Here is a 15191-nt window from a genome sequence, read left to right as displayed (position 1 = left end):
ACAAAATACTAAAGTACCCTTACTACTAAACAGCTAAGCTAATGGGACCCAGACAGCATCTTCTGGTCAATACTATCTTCTGAGTAACCATCAGAAGATCAGTCCATCTTCTGAATATTGAATTACTCTTCAATATATATATATATATATATATATATATATATATATATATATATATATATATATATATATATATATATATATACACATATATATTCTTTATCAAAAAACATTATTGTGCATTGCCAAAGTAGGAAACATTTATACTTGAGGTCGTAAACAAATAGATAAATTTGCAAAAAAAATATCTAAATCTAATATTTGTTGCTATCAAAAATGCTGAATCCATTAGTGATTATTTTTCAGTTAATACCGGTTATGTAGAGCCTAAAAGTGGCCAAAAGCACCAATCTTTAGAAAAGATTCTAAAGTTTTCTTGGAACAAAAACGATCAAAGATGAATATATGCAAAAGCTTATGACGTATGAGAATACATTAAAATTCTCATCTAATATGTCATGGGTGACTGAACACATACGTATGCTATTATACTTAAGAGTTTTGGGATATTATTTTGTTATTTTATTTATCAAAAACAACGAAAATCATAGATAATTTCTTTATAGACTCTCCTGAGAAGAATTTCTGTTGAAAATCCCAAAATATCTCTAATTTCAGAGATTCATCTCTGAAAGTCTTTTTTTTCTTCAAATTTTTCCAGAATTCATAGATGCATCTCCGAAAACACTAATTTAGGAGTGTCTCCGGAGATGTATCTCCGAAATAAGTAGGAAGTTATTTTTTTTCTAAACAATGGTTAGTCCCGTATTTTAAATTAAACGACAATACAAACAACAATGCTTAAAATAAACAGTGTTTGATATAAACTAAATATAACACGCAATTTGGAATAAAATACTAATATTATATATACAAAAAATAGTGTACGTAAATGTCAAAATAATACAACCCGAATACAAAAAAGTCAAAAATAGAAAATAAATAGGCAACTGCTACTGAGGCTCTGTTTGGTAAGACATATTTTCGAACTTATAGCTTATGTCTTATGTCTTATAAGCTCATATGATAATTTAGACTCGTTTGATAACGGTCTTTTCATCACGAGCTTATAGTTTATTTTACTAACTTATAGCTTATTTTCCATACGTTATTTCAAATAGCATTTTAGCTTATGTCTTATAGCTTATTACTTTTTCTTTCTTTTTTATCCTTATTATTTCAATTAAAATCCATTTTTAACCCTTCTAATTTATTTTAATTTAAAATAAAATAATTATATATTAAATATCTTTTATGTCATTTTACAGTTATAAGTTAATTCAACTGCTAATTTATCAAACACTTCAATAAGCTTATAAGCTATCAGTCTCAACCATCCGCTATAAGCTATAAGTCATCATTCATCAGCCATCAGTCATAAGTTATAAGCTATCAGCTAGCTTATCAGTCAACCGCTATTTTTACCAAACAGACCCTGAGTATGCCTAACCCTAACTCCATGGGATATCCTTTGCCTCGTATATGTCGTCGCACCTGCCGCGTCACCGACCATCCTCTCCACGATGACAACTGCCTCTGGACCGCCGTGCTCAATGATACTTCGGTCCAATGTGTCTCGTCCAAGCATCTCTATCCGCTGGCCTATTGACAGGAGATCAGCGGCATGGTCATCCTCGGCCTGCTGGTTCTCCAAGATCTCCTCGTGAGCTGGCCTAGGAGCTCCGGGAGTGTCGGGTATGTGACACGCAATAGAACCATGTCACGTACCCCTCTACACAGTGTCATTCCTGGGTGACCGCCATACGTCGATACTCCTCCGGAACCAAATGATGCGCCCAGTCCTCAAATATAGCAGTGAGCTCCACTCGAATAATTGTGTTGGGAGCAGCCTCAAATGATGCACCCTGTCTAAGTCATGCGGGGTTTCCTGTCATTATCTTGAAAAAATTAAAATCGGTAAGAAGGCGAAACAATCAAGAAAATAAAAAAAAACAATTTTGATTTCATTTCGGAAGTGCATTTCCGAAACTGGTCATGGAGGTGTTTTCGGAAATGCACTTCCGAAAACACCTACAACTCCATTTTTGTAGAAATGTTTCAATCTTGTCCTAAATGCTTCAAAATCAAATTTTAACTATATAAAGAGACTCAGTGACATATAATAACTTAAACCTAATATATTATGCTAATTTCTAACACCCCTAATATGCATTTCAATCCTAATGTTAAGGTTGAGGGAACTTACAAATTTGAAGTGATGTTGAGGATGCTTTTGAAGTAGTCTTTGAAGGTTGGAGAGCAATTTATTATTATTTTGAAGTAGCCTTTGATTTGTGTGGGTGCAAATGGTTGGTGATTTTGAACTTTTGGTGTTTTAGGATAAATGAAAAATAGGGGGAGGCTGATTTGTTTAAACTGCAAATGCATCTCCGAAAACACTTTTTTTTACTTAAAAAAAATGATTTCGGAGATGCATCTCCAAAAACACCCTTTTTTACTTCAGAGATGCACTTCCGAAATATAGAGGCATTTTTGGAATTTCGCTATGGTTCCTAAGAAGGTTGGGGTGGATAAAAAAATTGTCAAATCAAAAGAGAAAGAACTATTTTCAAATTTATTATACTATTTAAGGTTGGCCCAATCCAATAGTATATTAAATCTAGAAAACTTTATCCCATATCTCCTATATTTATCCCCCATTCCAACAATTTTGAAAATATTGTTTTGACTTTTTAACATATCAACTAATTTACCATTTTATTTTTATTATTTTCTCAATTCTTTTGAATTTTTTAAGATTTTACACCCCACATATGTTTATCGAAGAACTCTGCAAAAAGTAAGTAAGTATGTTTTTTTAATTATCGGAGAACTTGCTCTATGTTTTTTGGTTTATTTTTGGTCCTTGAGAAGGTATTCGTATGTTCTCCGATTTTTATTTTCTTTACTGAATAAATTTGTACAATGTTATTCGATGAATTTCTTTTTGTGTATCACATAAATTGGTATAAAATAATTTAATAGTTCTTTTTAAAAAAATCAACTTTTTTTATGTTGCAGATGTGAAAATCATTGTATAGTTATGCAATAAAAATCAGCTATGTGTAAATACCATTAATGGATTCTCAATTACTCCAAGATTTAATACACGAGAAGAGGTGATAATTTGGATTAAGGAGGTGGAAATAAAAAATAAACTAATTGTCATTATCACTCGTTCACGTACAAGACAAACAAATATAAAATACCTATGTTTGAAATAGTTGGAATGACGTCAACCGAGTTGACATTTGATATTGCATTTGCCTATATTGAATCTAAGTAGACAAAGAACTTTTGTTGGCTGTTAGATAAGTTGAAACAATTGTTTCTAAAGAAGAGTTATGTCCACAAGCGATTTTGATTAATAGAGATCTTGCTTTGATGAAAGCAATTGAAGTTTTGTTTCCAAGGAAGATTAATTTGCTTCGATTTCACATCAACAAAAATCTTGCTTTGATGAGCACGCTCGCACTAATCCATTTTATGGTAATATGCGTGGATCAGTATCCTACGTTCCTTTGAGACGCAATGTTGAAGAGTTATTAAGGGTTGATTATGTGGGAACCACTAGGCAAATATGTGTGTGTACTCTTAGAATATCTTATAGGTTGCCTTGTGCATATGAGTTACGAAAATACACACTTGGTGGTATACTGATACCAATATTTGTTGTTCTTGTCCATCGGAAGAATGGTAACTAATCCACCCAATATCAACATCATGCGTTCTATAATCAGAGGTGGAGTAGAATATATTGGACACTGTGCCCCAGCATGTTGGTACGACATTTGGTCGTTGCGCAACAAGGCAATGTTGTTGCGCTTTGGAAGATTCTCTAATTAAAGATTGGATCATACTTTATTGCTATTGATTTAGCAATATGATTATATAGTTTGTTTGACAAATGAAAGAAGATCAATTCATATTTAAATGGAAAGTTAAATTTGAATTTGAATTGTAACAGATCATATTTTGTTTGAGAGATTTACAGAACAAATAATATTCAACAGATTGTGCAATATTTCTGGACGAAATCATATCAAATATCCATGAAGAAAAAACCAAATTATTATGCTATATAAGCAGCTCAAAACCTATATTGAAAAACAAGCATTCACATTTAATATTTTAGAGTGTTAGGTTTACAAGAGTCCTTATTATTTTATGTACATCACACTATGTTTCAATAACTTGACATAGTTGTAAGTTTGTCTAATTGAGTTGTAAATTCAACATTTCTACTCCATCATCTTGTATAAGTTGTGGTGATTCTAATCGAATCAATTGTCAAGGCGTCGCGTGTGACATTTGTCTCCTGAAAAATAAAATTTTAAATAAAATTATTTATATAAAATTTTAATGTGAATAACACTTTTTTATGTGAGACAATTTATCATATATTATTGTCATTTTCTCACTTGTATTTTTTTCTTGTCATTTTAGAAAATACATTGACATTTATTACGCATTTATTACAATATTATCCGTTCAATATTTTTTCATGCTTTTCATGTCACTCTGTCAAACTTCATTCCATCAATTTTAATTTCTCCTTCAACAGAAAACCATCCTATCATATAAAAAAAAAGCATTATATTTGCTTAATTTAATTCTAGATATTATTGGTAACTTTTCAAAAAATCAATAGTGCCGAGTTAGGTTTCCCTTTGTGAGACATCCTTAGTTTTTATATTTTTGTACAACGAAACATCATTAGTCTTATTTTAGGAAGTTATTGACAATTCAAAAGATAATGGAAAACAATACGTATAAATTGGGACAAATGCTAACCACTAAGAAACTATAGTATTAAAAATTTCAAAAGATAATGCAAAAAATGGTTGAACTACACACGTTTGAGACGTAACCTACAATCATACCATAATAACTGATGAAAAAGAAAAACTATATTCAAAACTAAGTTTCTCCAATCCCATAACTCCAAATCCTTTTCTTCATAATCATCTCACCCACTCCCACGCCACAACAACAACCTCAAGAACCGTTAACTTCAGTTGCATTTATTAGGCAACAAACCAAAAACGTACAGTACATGGAATAGATTTGAATTGGATCCTAATAAATGAATTAAAATAATTAATAATCTTTTAGTAAAAATCGGGTATGTTTTTCACAAACTGATTTCTGATTAAGCTGAAAGAGACTTTTATCATCTAATCTAAATTCTCTTAGGGTCTGTTTGGAGTTAATTTTTTAAAGATCTTGAAATGTGTATGATATTTTTAAAATGTTTAAAAATAATATACTAGAATTTTTTTTTGAATAACCAACTATTAAAAAAAAAATATGTAACTAACTATATTTCGGGAAAAATTACGCACATAATCAGGTTTTAGAAAAAGTTACTAAAGAGGAGTCGTCTGAAAGATGGCTCCTCCTCCTAAAAGCATGGAGACGTCATCTGGAATGACATGTACACTAGAAAGGCACCATTTAGACTGGCGTCTCCTTTATTTTTTTTTTTTCAAATTTTTCAAATTCCAGCTGATTTTCTTGCAGATTTGACATTACCTCACGGTCATGTGTTTATAATAGTTATAACCACTTCATCTAGTGATAAAAAAATAAAAAATTAGATTAGATTAACAAATGTAAAGGACGCCCCTTATTATAGAAGGTGAAGAAATTTGTAAAAATATTATAAATTGGAGGGATTTACTTGTAATAAATTTTATAATGGTGTGTATGGTAGTACACCACTACCTATGACAGAGTCTCAAAAAGTAGAACATCATCCACATAGATAATGCTTGCTGCAGTTTTATACATACATCATGGTTCAAACGCAATAAACAACTTAAGGATCAATAGAACTGAATTTTCTAATGTGCCTCAAAATACAAACATACAAAACAAAAACTATACATTGCTCACATAAATATGGTTCATTCATAGTACAACACCTAAGCCTTTGAACTTTTTTTCGCTTACGCCGCGTCACAAAATCTCTCAAGCATTAAGGAGAGAAGCAGAAGGTCTAGGATAAGCAGAAGCCTTTCTAGAAGCATCTGCATTACCTTTGCCGGAAGCGTTGTGGCCGAGGCCGGTATTGCGGACGCGGTGATCGGAACCTTTCTTATGTGTGTCTTTTGGTTCTTGAAGCTGCTCCAATGTTTTCACGACCTCGTCCATATTGGGCCTGATTCTAGGTTCTATTGATAGACATTGTGAAGCAAGGGCAGCTGCGGCATGAGCTTTGCTATGTGAATATTGACCTTCGAGACGTGGATCCATCACGCGAAAAACTCTGCGTTTGTTGGATAGGTAAGGCTTGGCCCATTCGACTAGGTTGTGTTCTCCGGATGGTAGGTTCTTGTCTATGGCTCGTCTTCCTGATATCATTTCGAGAAGAACTACTCCAAAACTATATACATCACTCTTCGCAGTAAGATGGCCTGACAAGAACAAAACAAATTCAGCCAAGAACATTTGATAGGTATCATTTCCCGATCCGTGTGATTACATTCAATTAATCTATTTTCTTGAATTATTATCAGGATCAACGTGATAGTGTCGTGTCTGTGATAGTGTCGTGTCCGTGTCAATGCTATACGAGAGAAAACTTGTGGAGGAAACACCGGGGCTGTTAATACCTGTTGCTAGATACTCGGGTGCGGCATAACCACGGGTTCCCATGACCCGAGTAGAGACGTGACTTTTATCACCAGTTGGCCCATCTCTTGCCAATCCAAAATCAGAAAGTTTGGCATCATAGTTCTGCAAAGCACCAAGTCATGAAAAAACTCAGTAATCAACTACTAAATCAATCATATTCAACGATAAAAAGAACACGCTAATGAAGTTGTGTACATACAGAATCCAGTAGTATATTCGAAGTTTTGAAGTCACGGTATATGACTTTAGGTTCTGTACTATGGAGGAAAGCGAGACCTTTAGCAGCCCCGAGAGCTATTTTCATTCGCAAACTCCAAGAGAATGGTTGAAAATAAGAACCACCTGTATTAAAGATGATAATTTCAAGCAAGATTAGTATTAGGCGTGTGGGATTAACTGAAGGATCGAGACAGAACAAGGAATTATAAATTCAACTGAAATAGAAGATACTCACGTCTAAAAAGATGATTCTCCATGCTTCCCTTCGGCATAAACTCGTAAACCAGAAGCCGGTGTTCGTCCTCAAAGCAGTATCCTATTAGTTTGACAAGATTAGGATGCTGAAGTTGCCCGAGATAATTGATTTCGGCCTGAACCAAACAAAACAAAGCATGAAGAATGTTAACTATTGTACATTTCACAAATCACAATCATTAATGGACGTCATTTGAACTTCAGTATGATAGTCAAGTCCATCCGTAGTGAACTGTTAAAGTCAAGATCAAAGGAGAACAAATAGGGCATACAAAAAAGCTTGAAATCTATGAAACACTAACTCAAGACACAAACACAACATTGATACCGCCAACACATTGACACTGGTACATCAACAACAACCAAGTCTTATTCCACTAACTGGGATCGGCTACGTGAATCAACTTCCGCCGTAATATTCTACCCAAGACCATGCTTCTACCCAAAACGTTAATCTCGAGATCTTCTTAATAATTACTCTTATAATTTTTCTAGGTCTTCCTCTACCTCTAGTTGTTTGACTCTTTTCCATCTAATCTACTCTCCTTACCACAGAATTTACATGTCTTTTCTCTAAATGTCCAAACCTCTGAAGTCTATTATCCACCATATTTTCTACTATAGGTGTTATCCCAACACTCTCCATATTGACACTAATAATAATTTGAAAAAAGGAAGATATTTAATGTAACTACATGTGACTGACATCACACACATCTTAATTCTGAAGTTTCAGCTTGCAGTTGCCTAGAATTTTTGATAATATACAATGAAATAAAATATAAAGCCAGAAGAAGAATATACATCAGCAACATAGAGAAAACTTAACAAGTATCCGAAAAAAAAACTGATACTCACCAACCATTCTCTGTGACCCTGAAAGCCCTCTTGATTAAGCCTCTTCACAGCAACAATAATCCCCAATCCAGGTTTGGTTGCAGCATGTGAATGTTCATCAATCCATCCCTTAAAAACCGAACCAAAACCACCCTCCCCCAAGACACTATCCGGCCGGAAATTCCTCGTGGCAGCTCTCACCTCATTGTAGCTGAAGCTTTTCAAATTCGAAGATTGCAATATCTCACCCTCACTTCGAGAAGCAACCGATATCGACGCTGACGAGTTCCTGCTAGTTGAGCTGATGTCATGGCCACTTCTGCTAACACTTCTAGAAGTAAACCCTACATCATCAAATGCCGAGAAACAAAGAAAATTCTTACACAAACTCACTAACCATCATTGACCGTAAGCCAAACAAAAAAAAAAAAAACACTATTTATGGATTATTTTTAAAATTATTGAGAATTCATCTAAAAAATTTCACTCCTGAACAAATTGACCCTTATAGGGTTTTCAAAAGGGGTAAAAAAAACCTAAAATCCAAAAGGGTCTCTGAGAATCAAAACCCTTCATATAAAAAACACAGATCATAAAATTAAAAAATTAAAAACCATAGCAGCCTTAATTTCCAAAGATCTCAAGAATATTCCATAGATTAAGCAACATGAAAATGATTACAAAAGAATCTCTAAAGTTTAAAACTTTAAGTCTCTCTCTCTCTCTCATAATCATTACAAACACCACACAGAATCAAAATCTAGACAGAATCAAAAAGGAAACTAACCTGTGTTTGAAGGACTCACAGACTTAACCCTATTACTCCAGCAAGCACCCATCAACAAAATCACCCTTCCTATGATAAAAGGTTAAGCCTTTTTCAGATGCAAAAACATTCAAGGCTGAAAAAACCAAAATTGATGAAATGGGTACAGATAAAAAAGGCAACAACAACCCAAAAAATGAAACACTATCCAGAAAAAATAGGAAGAAGAAGAAAAAAAAAAACCTTTTTTTCAACTTTTGATGATTTGGGTTTTGATAAGAAGGATCTTGGAAGTGAGAAGAAAGGGTCAAAAAAGGAACTTTGGTAATGGAGGCTCTAATAATGTTGTGTAGCCTTTTTGGACTTGTTTCACAAACAAAGAGAAAAGTGGAAATAGAATGGAAGATTGACTTCACCTTTTCTTAAGTTTCTTCTCTTTGTCTTTTTCTATCCAACAAACATTTTTATTTATGGTTTGTTAATATTAATGGTAGTTAAATAGTGACACAATGTTTTACTAATCTAAATATGGATAAACCATGAGGATTAAAAATAAGGACAATAAAGATACAAATATTTGATATATTGAGAAGTAAATTTGACTTTGTAATTTTCCTTTCTTACTATTTGGTGTGTATGATTTTGTATTATATTTTTTTAAATAAAAAAGTTATAATAATTGATTTATTAATATTTATACTTTTTTTGAATGAGAATTAATTAATATTTGTATAAGAATATTTACTATATTGTGTATATATGGATCAAAATAAATATTGAATATTATAAAAAACATTAAAATGAAAATCTATATCTAATATTATTTTATTATTTTAATTTTATAATTAATAGAATTGGTAAAAATCTTTTAAGATTTATTTTAGGGAAATTTTCTCATTCTCATACAGTAACTATAATAATATTATTTGAGTAAAAAAAACTAATAATATCAAAATAAATTGCTTCTTTCAGCTTTAAAAAAAATGGATTCTTTTTTGTATTATTAAAAATAGATTATCCAAAATCGTTTTTTAAATATTACAAATTTTTTTATATTCGTTTTTTTTAAAAAGAAACACTAATTTTGACATCTTATAACATAAACATACATTATTGAAGATCAAAATTTAGTCAAAATCACAATTTTTTTAAAAAGTTGCATTTCAAAAATAATTTTTATGAAAATTTATTTGAAATAGCTTCAAAATTAAGTGATTTTTTAAAATTTTGTTATCCAATTTTTTTTCTCATAAATAGCTAATATATCTAAAATTACATTTTAAGAATAACTATTCAAACAAAAATTTTATTTGAAGCTTTTATAAAAAGTTTCTTTGTAAAATTTTTTTCACAAAATTATGTAGCACTATAAAAATTATTTTTTAAAAACCGCAAATCAAACGGGCCCTAAGTTTGGAATAATAGTTATTTGGCTTAATTATAATTTTGGTCCCTCTATTTTGTTTGATTCACAAAATTAGTCTTTCTATTTTAAATTTAAACAATTTTTGTCCCCCTATTTTAGATTTAAACAGTTTTGGTCCCTCTTTCATACTTTTGCACTTAAAATTAGCGTTGTTTTTATTTTTTAAATGATAAATTACTTGTAAAACATGACAAATCATCGTAAATAAACCTATTATTGAATTTTGGAGATGAAAATATAAGTTAAAAAATAAAAGAATTTCATCGATTTTCAATGAGAAAATATGAGAGGGAGTAAAACTGTTTGATTTTAAAATAGAAGGATCAAAATTGTTTAAAATTAAAATAGAAGGACTAATTTCATGAATTGAGCAAAATAGGGGGACCAAAATTGTAATTTAACCTAATTATTTGGGTTAGATATGTTTGGTCTCTATAAATATCTCAACTTTCATTTTTAGTCCCTATTAAAAAAATAATATATTTTATTCTCTATAAAAATTTTATGCATGCAGTTCTAGTCCTTGTTATTTTCTAAAATTTTGAAAACTGTTTATAATTACCCTTAAATTTTCAAATTTTTTAATAATTTTTACTAATGAATATTTCGACTTAGAAATCAAATTTTGAATTTTTTTTTAAAGGAACTTTTTATAATGTTCTAAGCATGTCTTCAAAATAATCATCCAAAAATACATGTTGGTTTAACAGGAAAGACTAAAATTACATGCCTAACAATTTTGTAGGGACTAAAATATATTATTTTTTTAATAGGGACTAAAAATAAAAGTTGAAATATTTATAGGGACCAAAAACATATTTAACCCATTATTTGTTAAATTAGTGGTGTATATGATTTATATAATAGACTAAATATATTTGTTATTCAATAAATTTAAAAATGAATTTTTGTTTATAAATAAATTTACTAAGACTGTGTTTGATTTGCAAAAAGATAATAACATAACAGTACAAATCTTTAAAATAATGAATAACTTTTTGTCTTCTATAATGTTTGGTGGACAGTGGATATGCCAAATAAAATAAATTAAAATTAACTAAAATCCCTTTATAAATGTAAATATTAACAGAAGATAAAGAGAGAGAAGGGAAGTGAGGATATATTTTTAATAAAAAATAAAAGGATATTTTTGTTAATATTAATATGAGAAAAAGAGAATATATTTTTAACAGAAAATAAAAAGGTATTTTTGAAAATATTACCATTAGAGAGAGATATGGGGGGAATATATTTTTAATAGAAAATAAAAGGGTATTTTCGTAAATATAAATATGAAAGAGGGGTAGAATCTATTTTTAATAGTAGTATTTTTGTAAATATTAATATGAGAGAGAATATATTTTTAATAGAAATTAAAAGGATATTTTCATAAATATTAATATAAGAAAGAATATATTTTTAATAGAAAATAAAAGGGTATTTTTATAAATCTTGACATGAGAGAGTATTTTTAATAGAAAATAAAAGGGTATTTTTGTAAATATTAACATACATTTTTAATAGAAAATAAAATGGTATTTTTATAGATATTAATATGAGAGAGATGGAGAATATATTTTTAATAAAAAAATAAAATGATATTTTTGTAATTATTAATATGAGAGAGAATATATTTTTAGTAGAAAATAAAATGGTATTTTCGTAAATATTAACATGAGAGAGAAAGAGAGTATTTTTATAGAAAATAAAGTGTATTTTTGTATTTTAAGTAACTTGGACAAAAAGTTGTCTCATGGTTTAATGAGGGATATAAATTTCAGTTTTTATCTAGTCCATAATCCTGGATTTTGTCTTGTCCCATAAATATTTTTTAAATAAAACACAGGACAACTAGAGTTGTGTTGTCCAATTCTTTATTATTTTTTTTGCATATCAAATGCACCCTAAATTAGAACTTGTTAAAGGAGAAAAAGATGGATGATTCATTATGTATATTTGACAAATTTGAAACTTACCATGTAAGATACATTTATATATAGGATAAGCAATGATCTATTAGCAAGGAACAACTTATAACTAATTTTATAGAGTTAATTACAATAGTTACAAGATAGTTCAGTTGTTAGCTACTTGAACTAACTTTCTACGCCGCTTAGCTATTCACAATAAACATTCCCCTCAACTTATAATGCATATTAATCATTTAAAGCTTGTCTTGTAAGTTGTCAAATGGATCGGAGTGTAAAGATTTTGTCAAGATATCTGCAACATGTTCTTTAGATGCTATAGGTAATAGGTGGATAGTTTTTGTTTGAACTTTGTTTCGAATTACGTGGCAATCTATTTCAATATGCTTTGTCCATTCATGAAAGATAGGAATGACAGCTATGAGCATAACAAATTTATTATCTTAGTAGACATTGATATCTCTTCACAAATTTCTTGAACTAGTGTTATATACTCTACTTCAGGAGAGGAACGAAATACAACTAATTGTTTCTTGCTTTTCCAACTTATTAGTGAGGTTCAAAGAAAGAAATTGAAACTTGATGTGGATCTTTTAGTATCAAGGCATGCTCCTTTATTCGAGTCAAGAAATCCTTTCACGACATGTAATCCAACTAGCATGAGTTCATCAGTGGGTGCATCTAGAAATTGGTTGCGTTTAATTAAATTATAAATATCTCATATCTAGAATGAGCCAAGTACAACAATTTTCCAGTCAATCTTCTATATGATGTCGGATCAAGTAATGGCTGACCAATATATTTGTGGAGTTGAATATGTGGTTGTATACGTGTAAAGCAAGGTTTGGGTCCAAGTAACCCTACATCTTGGAATAAATCTAATATATTTTCTCTAGCATATGGAGATCTCAACTTTAGTTTTGGCCACTTTAAAACATAAGAAGTACTTTAGCACCTCTATTGAACTAGTCCTTTATATTCTACTTCAAGAGAGGATCGAGATACGACTGATTTCTTCTTGCTTTCCAACTTATTAGTGAGCTTCCAAGAAAGAAACTCAAATTTAACGTGGATTTTTGAGTACCAGGGCATGCTCCCTTATTCAAGTCAGGAAATCCTTTTAAGGTAAGGAATATGAGCTAAAAAACGCTTTTCCTAAGATTATTCTTGAGTTACTTCACGACATGTGATCCAACTAGCATGTGTTCATCAGTGGGAGCATATAGGAGTTGGTTAGGTTTACTTACAACATAAGAAACCTCAGGTCTAGAATGATTCAAGTACAACAATTTTCCAATTAATCTTATATATGATGTAGGATTAGATAATGGTTGACCAAGATATTTGTGTAGTTGAAGATGTGGTTGCATACGTGTAGAACAAGGTTTGGCTCCAAGTAACCCTACATCTTGAAGTAAATCTAATATATTTTCGCTACCTTATGGATATCTCAACTTTAGTTTTGTCCACTTCAAAACCTATGAAGTACTTGAGCACCTCTAAGTCTTTGATAATGAACTTGTCATTTAATAGGGTCTTAGTCTTTGTAATTTTATAAATGTCAACCTTTCCTAAGACCAAATCATCCACAGATACTAGGATGATTGTGAAACTTGCACAAGTATGCTTGGTAAAGAATGGGTAATTACCTTTGGATTGGATGTAGCCAAAATGGATCAATATTTTAGTGAGCTTAGTATTCCATTGCTTGCTTACTTGTTTTAAACATATATTGATATTTTTAATTTACAAACCATACCAGTGCGAGGAAGGTCAAGACGTGTATGAGGTTGCATATAGACTTATTCCTTAAGGTCACCATGCAAGAATGCAATATTAAGAATATGCTAGAAAAGATACTAGTTTTGAGAAGTTGGATTAGTCATACGTACTTTAATGGTTTTCGATTTGACAATTGGACTTAAGATTTCCAAGTAATCAATGCCTTAAGTTGGATTAATCATTGTAACTAATCATGTCTTGTATCTTTCAATTGTGCCATTAGAATGCATTTTTCAATTTGAGAATCTACTTACAGCCAATAGCTCTCTTATGTACAGGTAAAGTAACTAGAGTTCGGGCATTTAAAGTTGAGATCTTTATTATCATCATTAGGATGATTATCGTGTGCTAAGAAGATTGAGAAAGGACCATTATTCCCGCATAATGTTGACCGAGGTCAATATGGTCGGCCCAGAACAGTTGCCCCCCGAGCCTGTGTATATCCTCAGCAAGACATGGGTTTGTTAATTCAACTTCGTCTCTCAACCACTCTCGCCTTTATATTTGTAAGAGAAAAAGAAAACATTTCATTCCCTAGGGGATTCCCGCGTTTAATGATTCATGCTTCAAACGTCTTTTTTAAGGGTCATCATTACAACTATTAGGAGCCGAAAGACTTAAGTGTTGCGTGCGAGTGATTTGATACATTTGGAAGGGTATTTTTCTATTCTAGAGTATAGTTCTTGAAGAGTTATCATTGTTTTTCTTTCGATTGTTTTCTCAATTTAGCGGTTATCTTATTCTTTGGCATTTCGCTTTCTTGAGTTTGAAAAGTTAGTACATTATAGGTAAAAAATCAAAATAGCGTGCTTATAAATCCCAGAAGATTGCTCTATATTCTTGGTGGACTTTGTTTATTCTTCCACTATTTCTATTACTCTATCTTCATGGTGGACTATGTCTTTCTTGAAGTTGGCCCATCATATAATTGGGGTTCTTTAACTCCCACCATGGATGAAAGGTATTTAGTAAGTATGGCGATTGTGTCATTCCCTTTTATGAGTTCACTTTCTCAATTATGGGTCTCTGCATGCCCTTCACTGCCTTTGAGATCATGAAGAACATGGTGATGGCTCCTTCACAACTTCATCCCGCAAGCCAGAAGTATGTAAATATCTACCAATACTATTGTGAATACCTGGAAGGAAAACTTTATGTGATCCTTTTCTTTCACCTCTTCAAGTACCATTGTGGCCCAACGACTCTAATGCAAAAGAGAGGGTTAATCTATTTGGATCCAACCGTGTATGGCTTTGGTTCTCTTCATGAGATGCAACCT

At 31.2% G+C, this 15191-nt stretch overlaps 1 protein-coding gene across 2 annotated transcripts; it reads right to left on the bottom strand.

Moving 5' to 3' along the window:
* Positions 1 to 5808: 5808 nt before the first annotated feature.
* LOC131641672 (probable serine/threonine-protein kinase PBL11) lies at positions 5809 to 9192 on the bottom strand. 2 transcript variants are annotated; one of them, XM_058911968.1, is made up of 7 exons: positions 9020 to 9192; positions 8798 to 8912; positions 8032 to 8354; positions 7154 to 7289; positions 6899 to 7041; positions 6678 to 6801; positions 5809 to 6479 (listed from the first exon to the last, which is right to left on the bottom strand). In XM_058911968.1, the coding sequence occupies exons 2-7, from the start codon at positions 8847 to 8849 to the stop codon at positions 6034 to 6036; spliced, it is 1224 nt and encodes a 407-aa protein (XP_058767951.1). In that variant the 5' UTR covers positions 8850 to 8912; positions 9020 to 9192; the 3' UTR covers positions 5809 to 6033. The 2 variants fall into 2 exon arrangements, with proteins under 2 accessions (XP_058767951.1, XP_058767952.1); XM_058911969.1 differs by having other exon boundaries at positions 8798 to 8866.
* Positions 9193 to 15191: the final 5999 nt, after the last annotated feature.

This window comes from Vicia villosa, unplaced genomic scaffold (genome assembly GCF_029867415.1).
Source record: "Vicia villosa cultivar HV-30 ecotype Madison, WI unplaced genomic scaffold, Vvil1.0 ctg.003917F_1_1, whole genome shotgun sequence".
Lineage (NCBI taxonomy): Eukaryota > Viridiplantae > Streptophyta > Magnoliopsida > Fabales > Fabaceae > Vicia > Vicia villosa.
The sequence above is the reverse complement of the archived record's forward strand: the minus strand, read 5'-3'. Positions and strand labels throughout refer to the sequence as shown.

Bases quoted from the DNA above. Each gene is read 5' to 3' on its own strand.
- LOC131641672 (XM_058911968.1), bottom strand. From the start codon at position 8,849: ATGGGTGCTTGCTGGAGTAATAGGGTTAAGTCTGTGAGTCCTTCAAAC. The intron at 6,802-6,898 runs GTATGTACACAA...GGTGCTTTGCAG, and splicing joins CGAATATACTACTGGATTCT to AACTATGATGCCAAACTTTC. The intron at 6,480-6,677 runs GTATTAACAGCC...TGTTCTTGTCAG, and splicing joins ACCCGAGTATCTAGCAACAG to GCCATCTTACTGCGAAGAGT.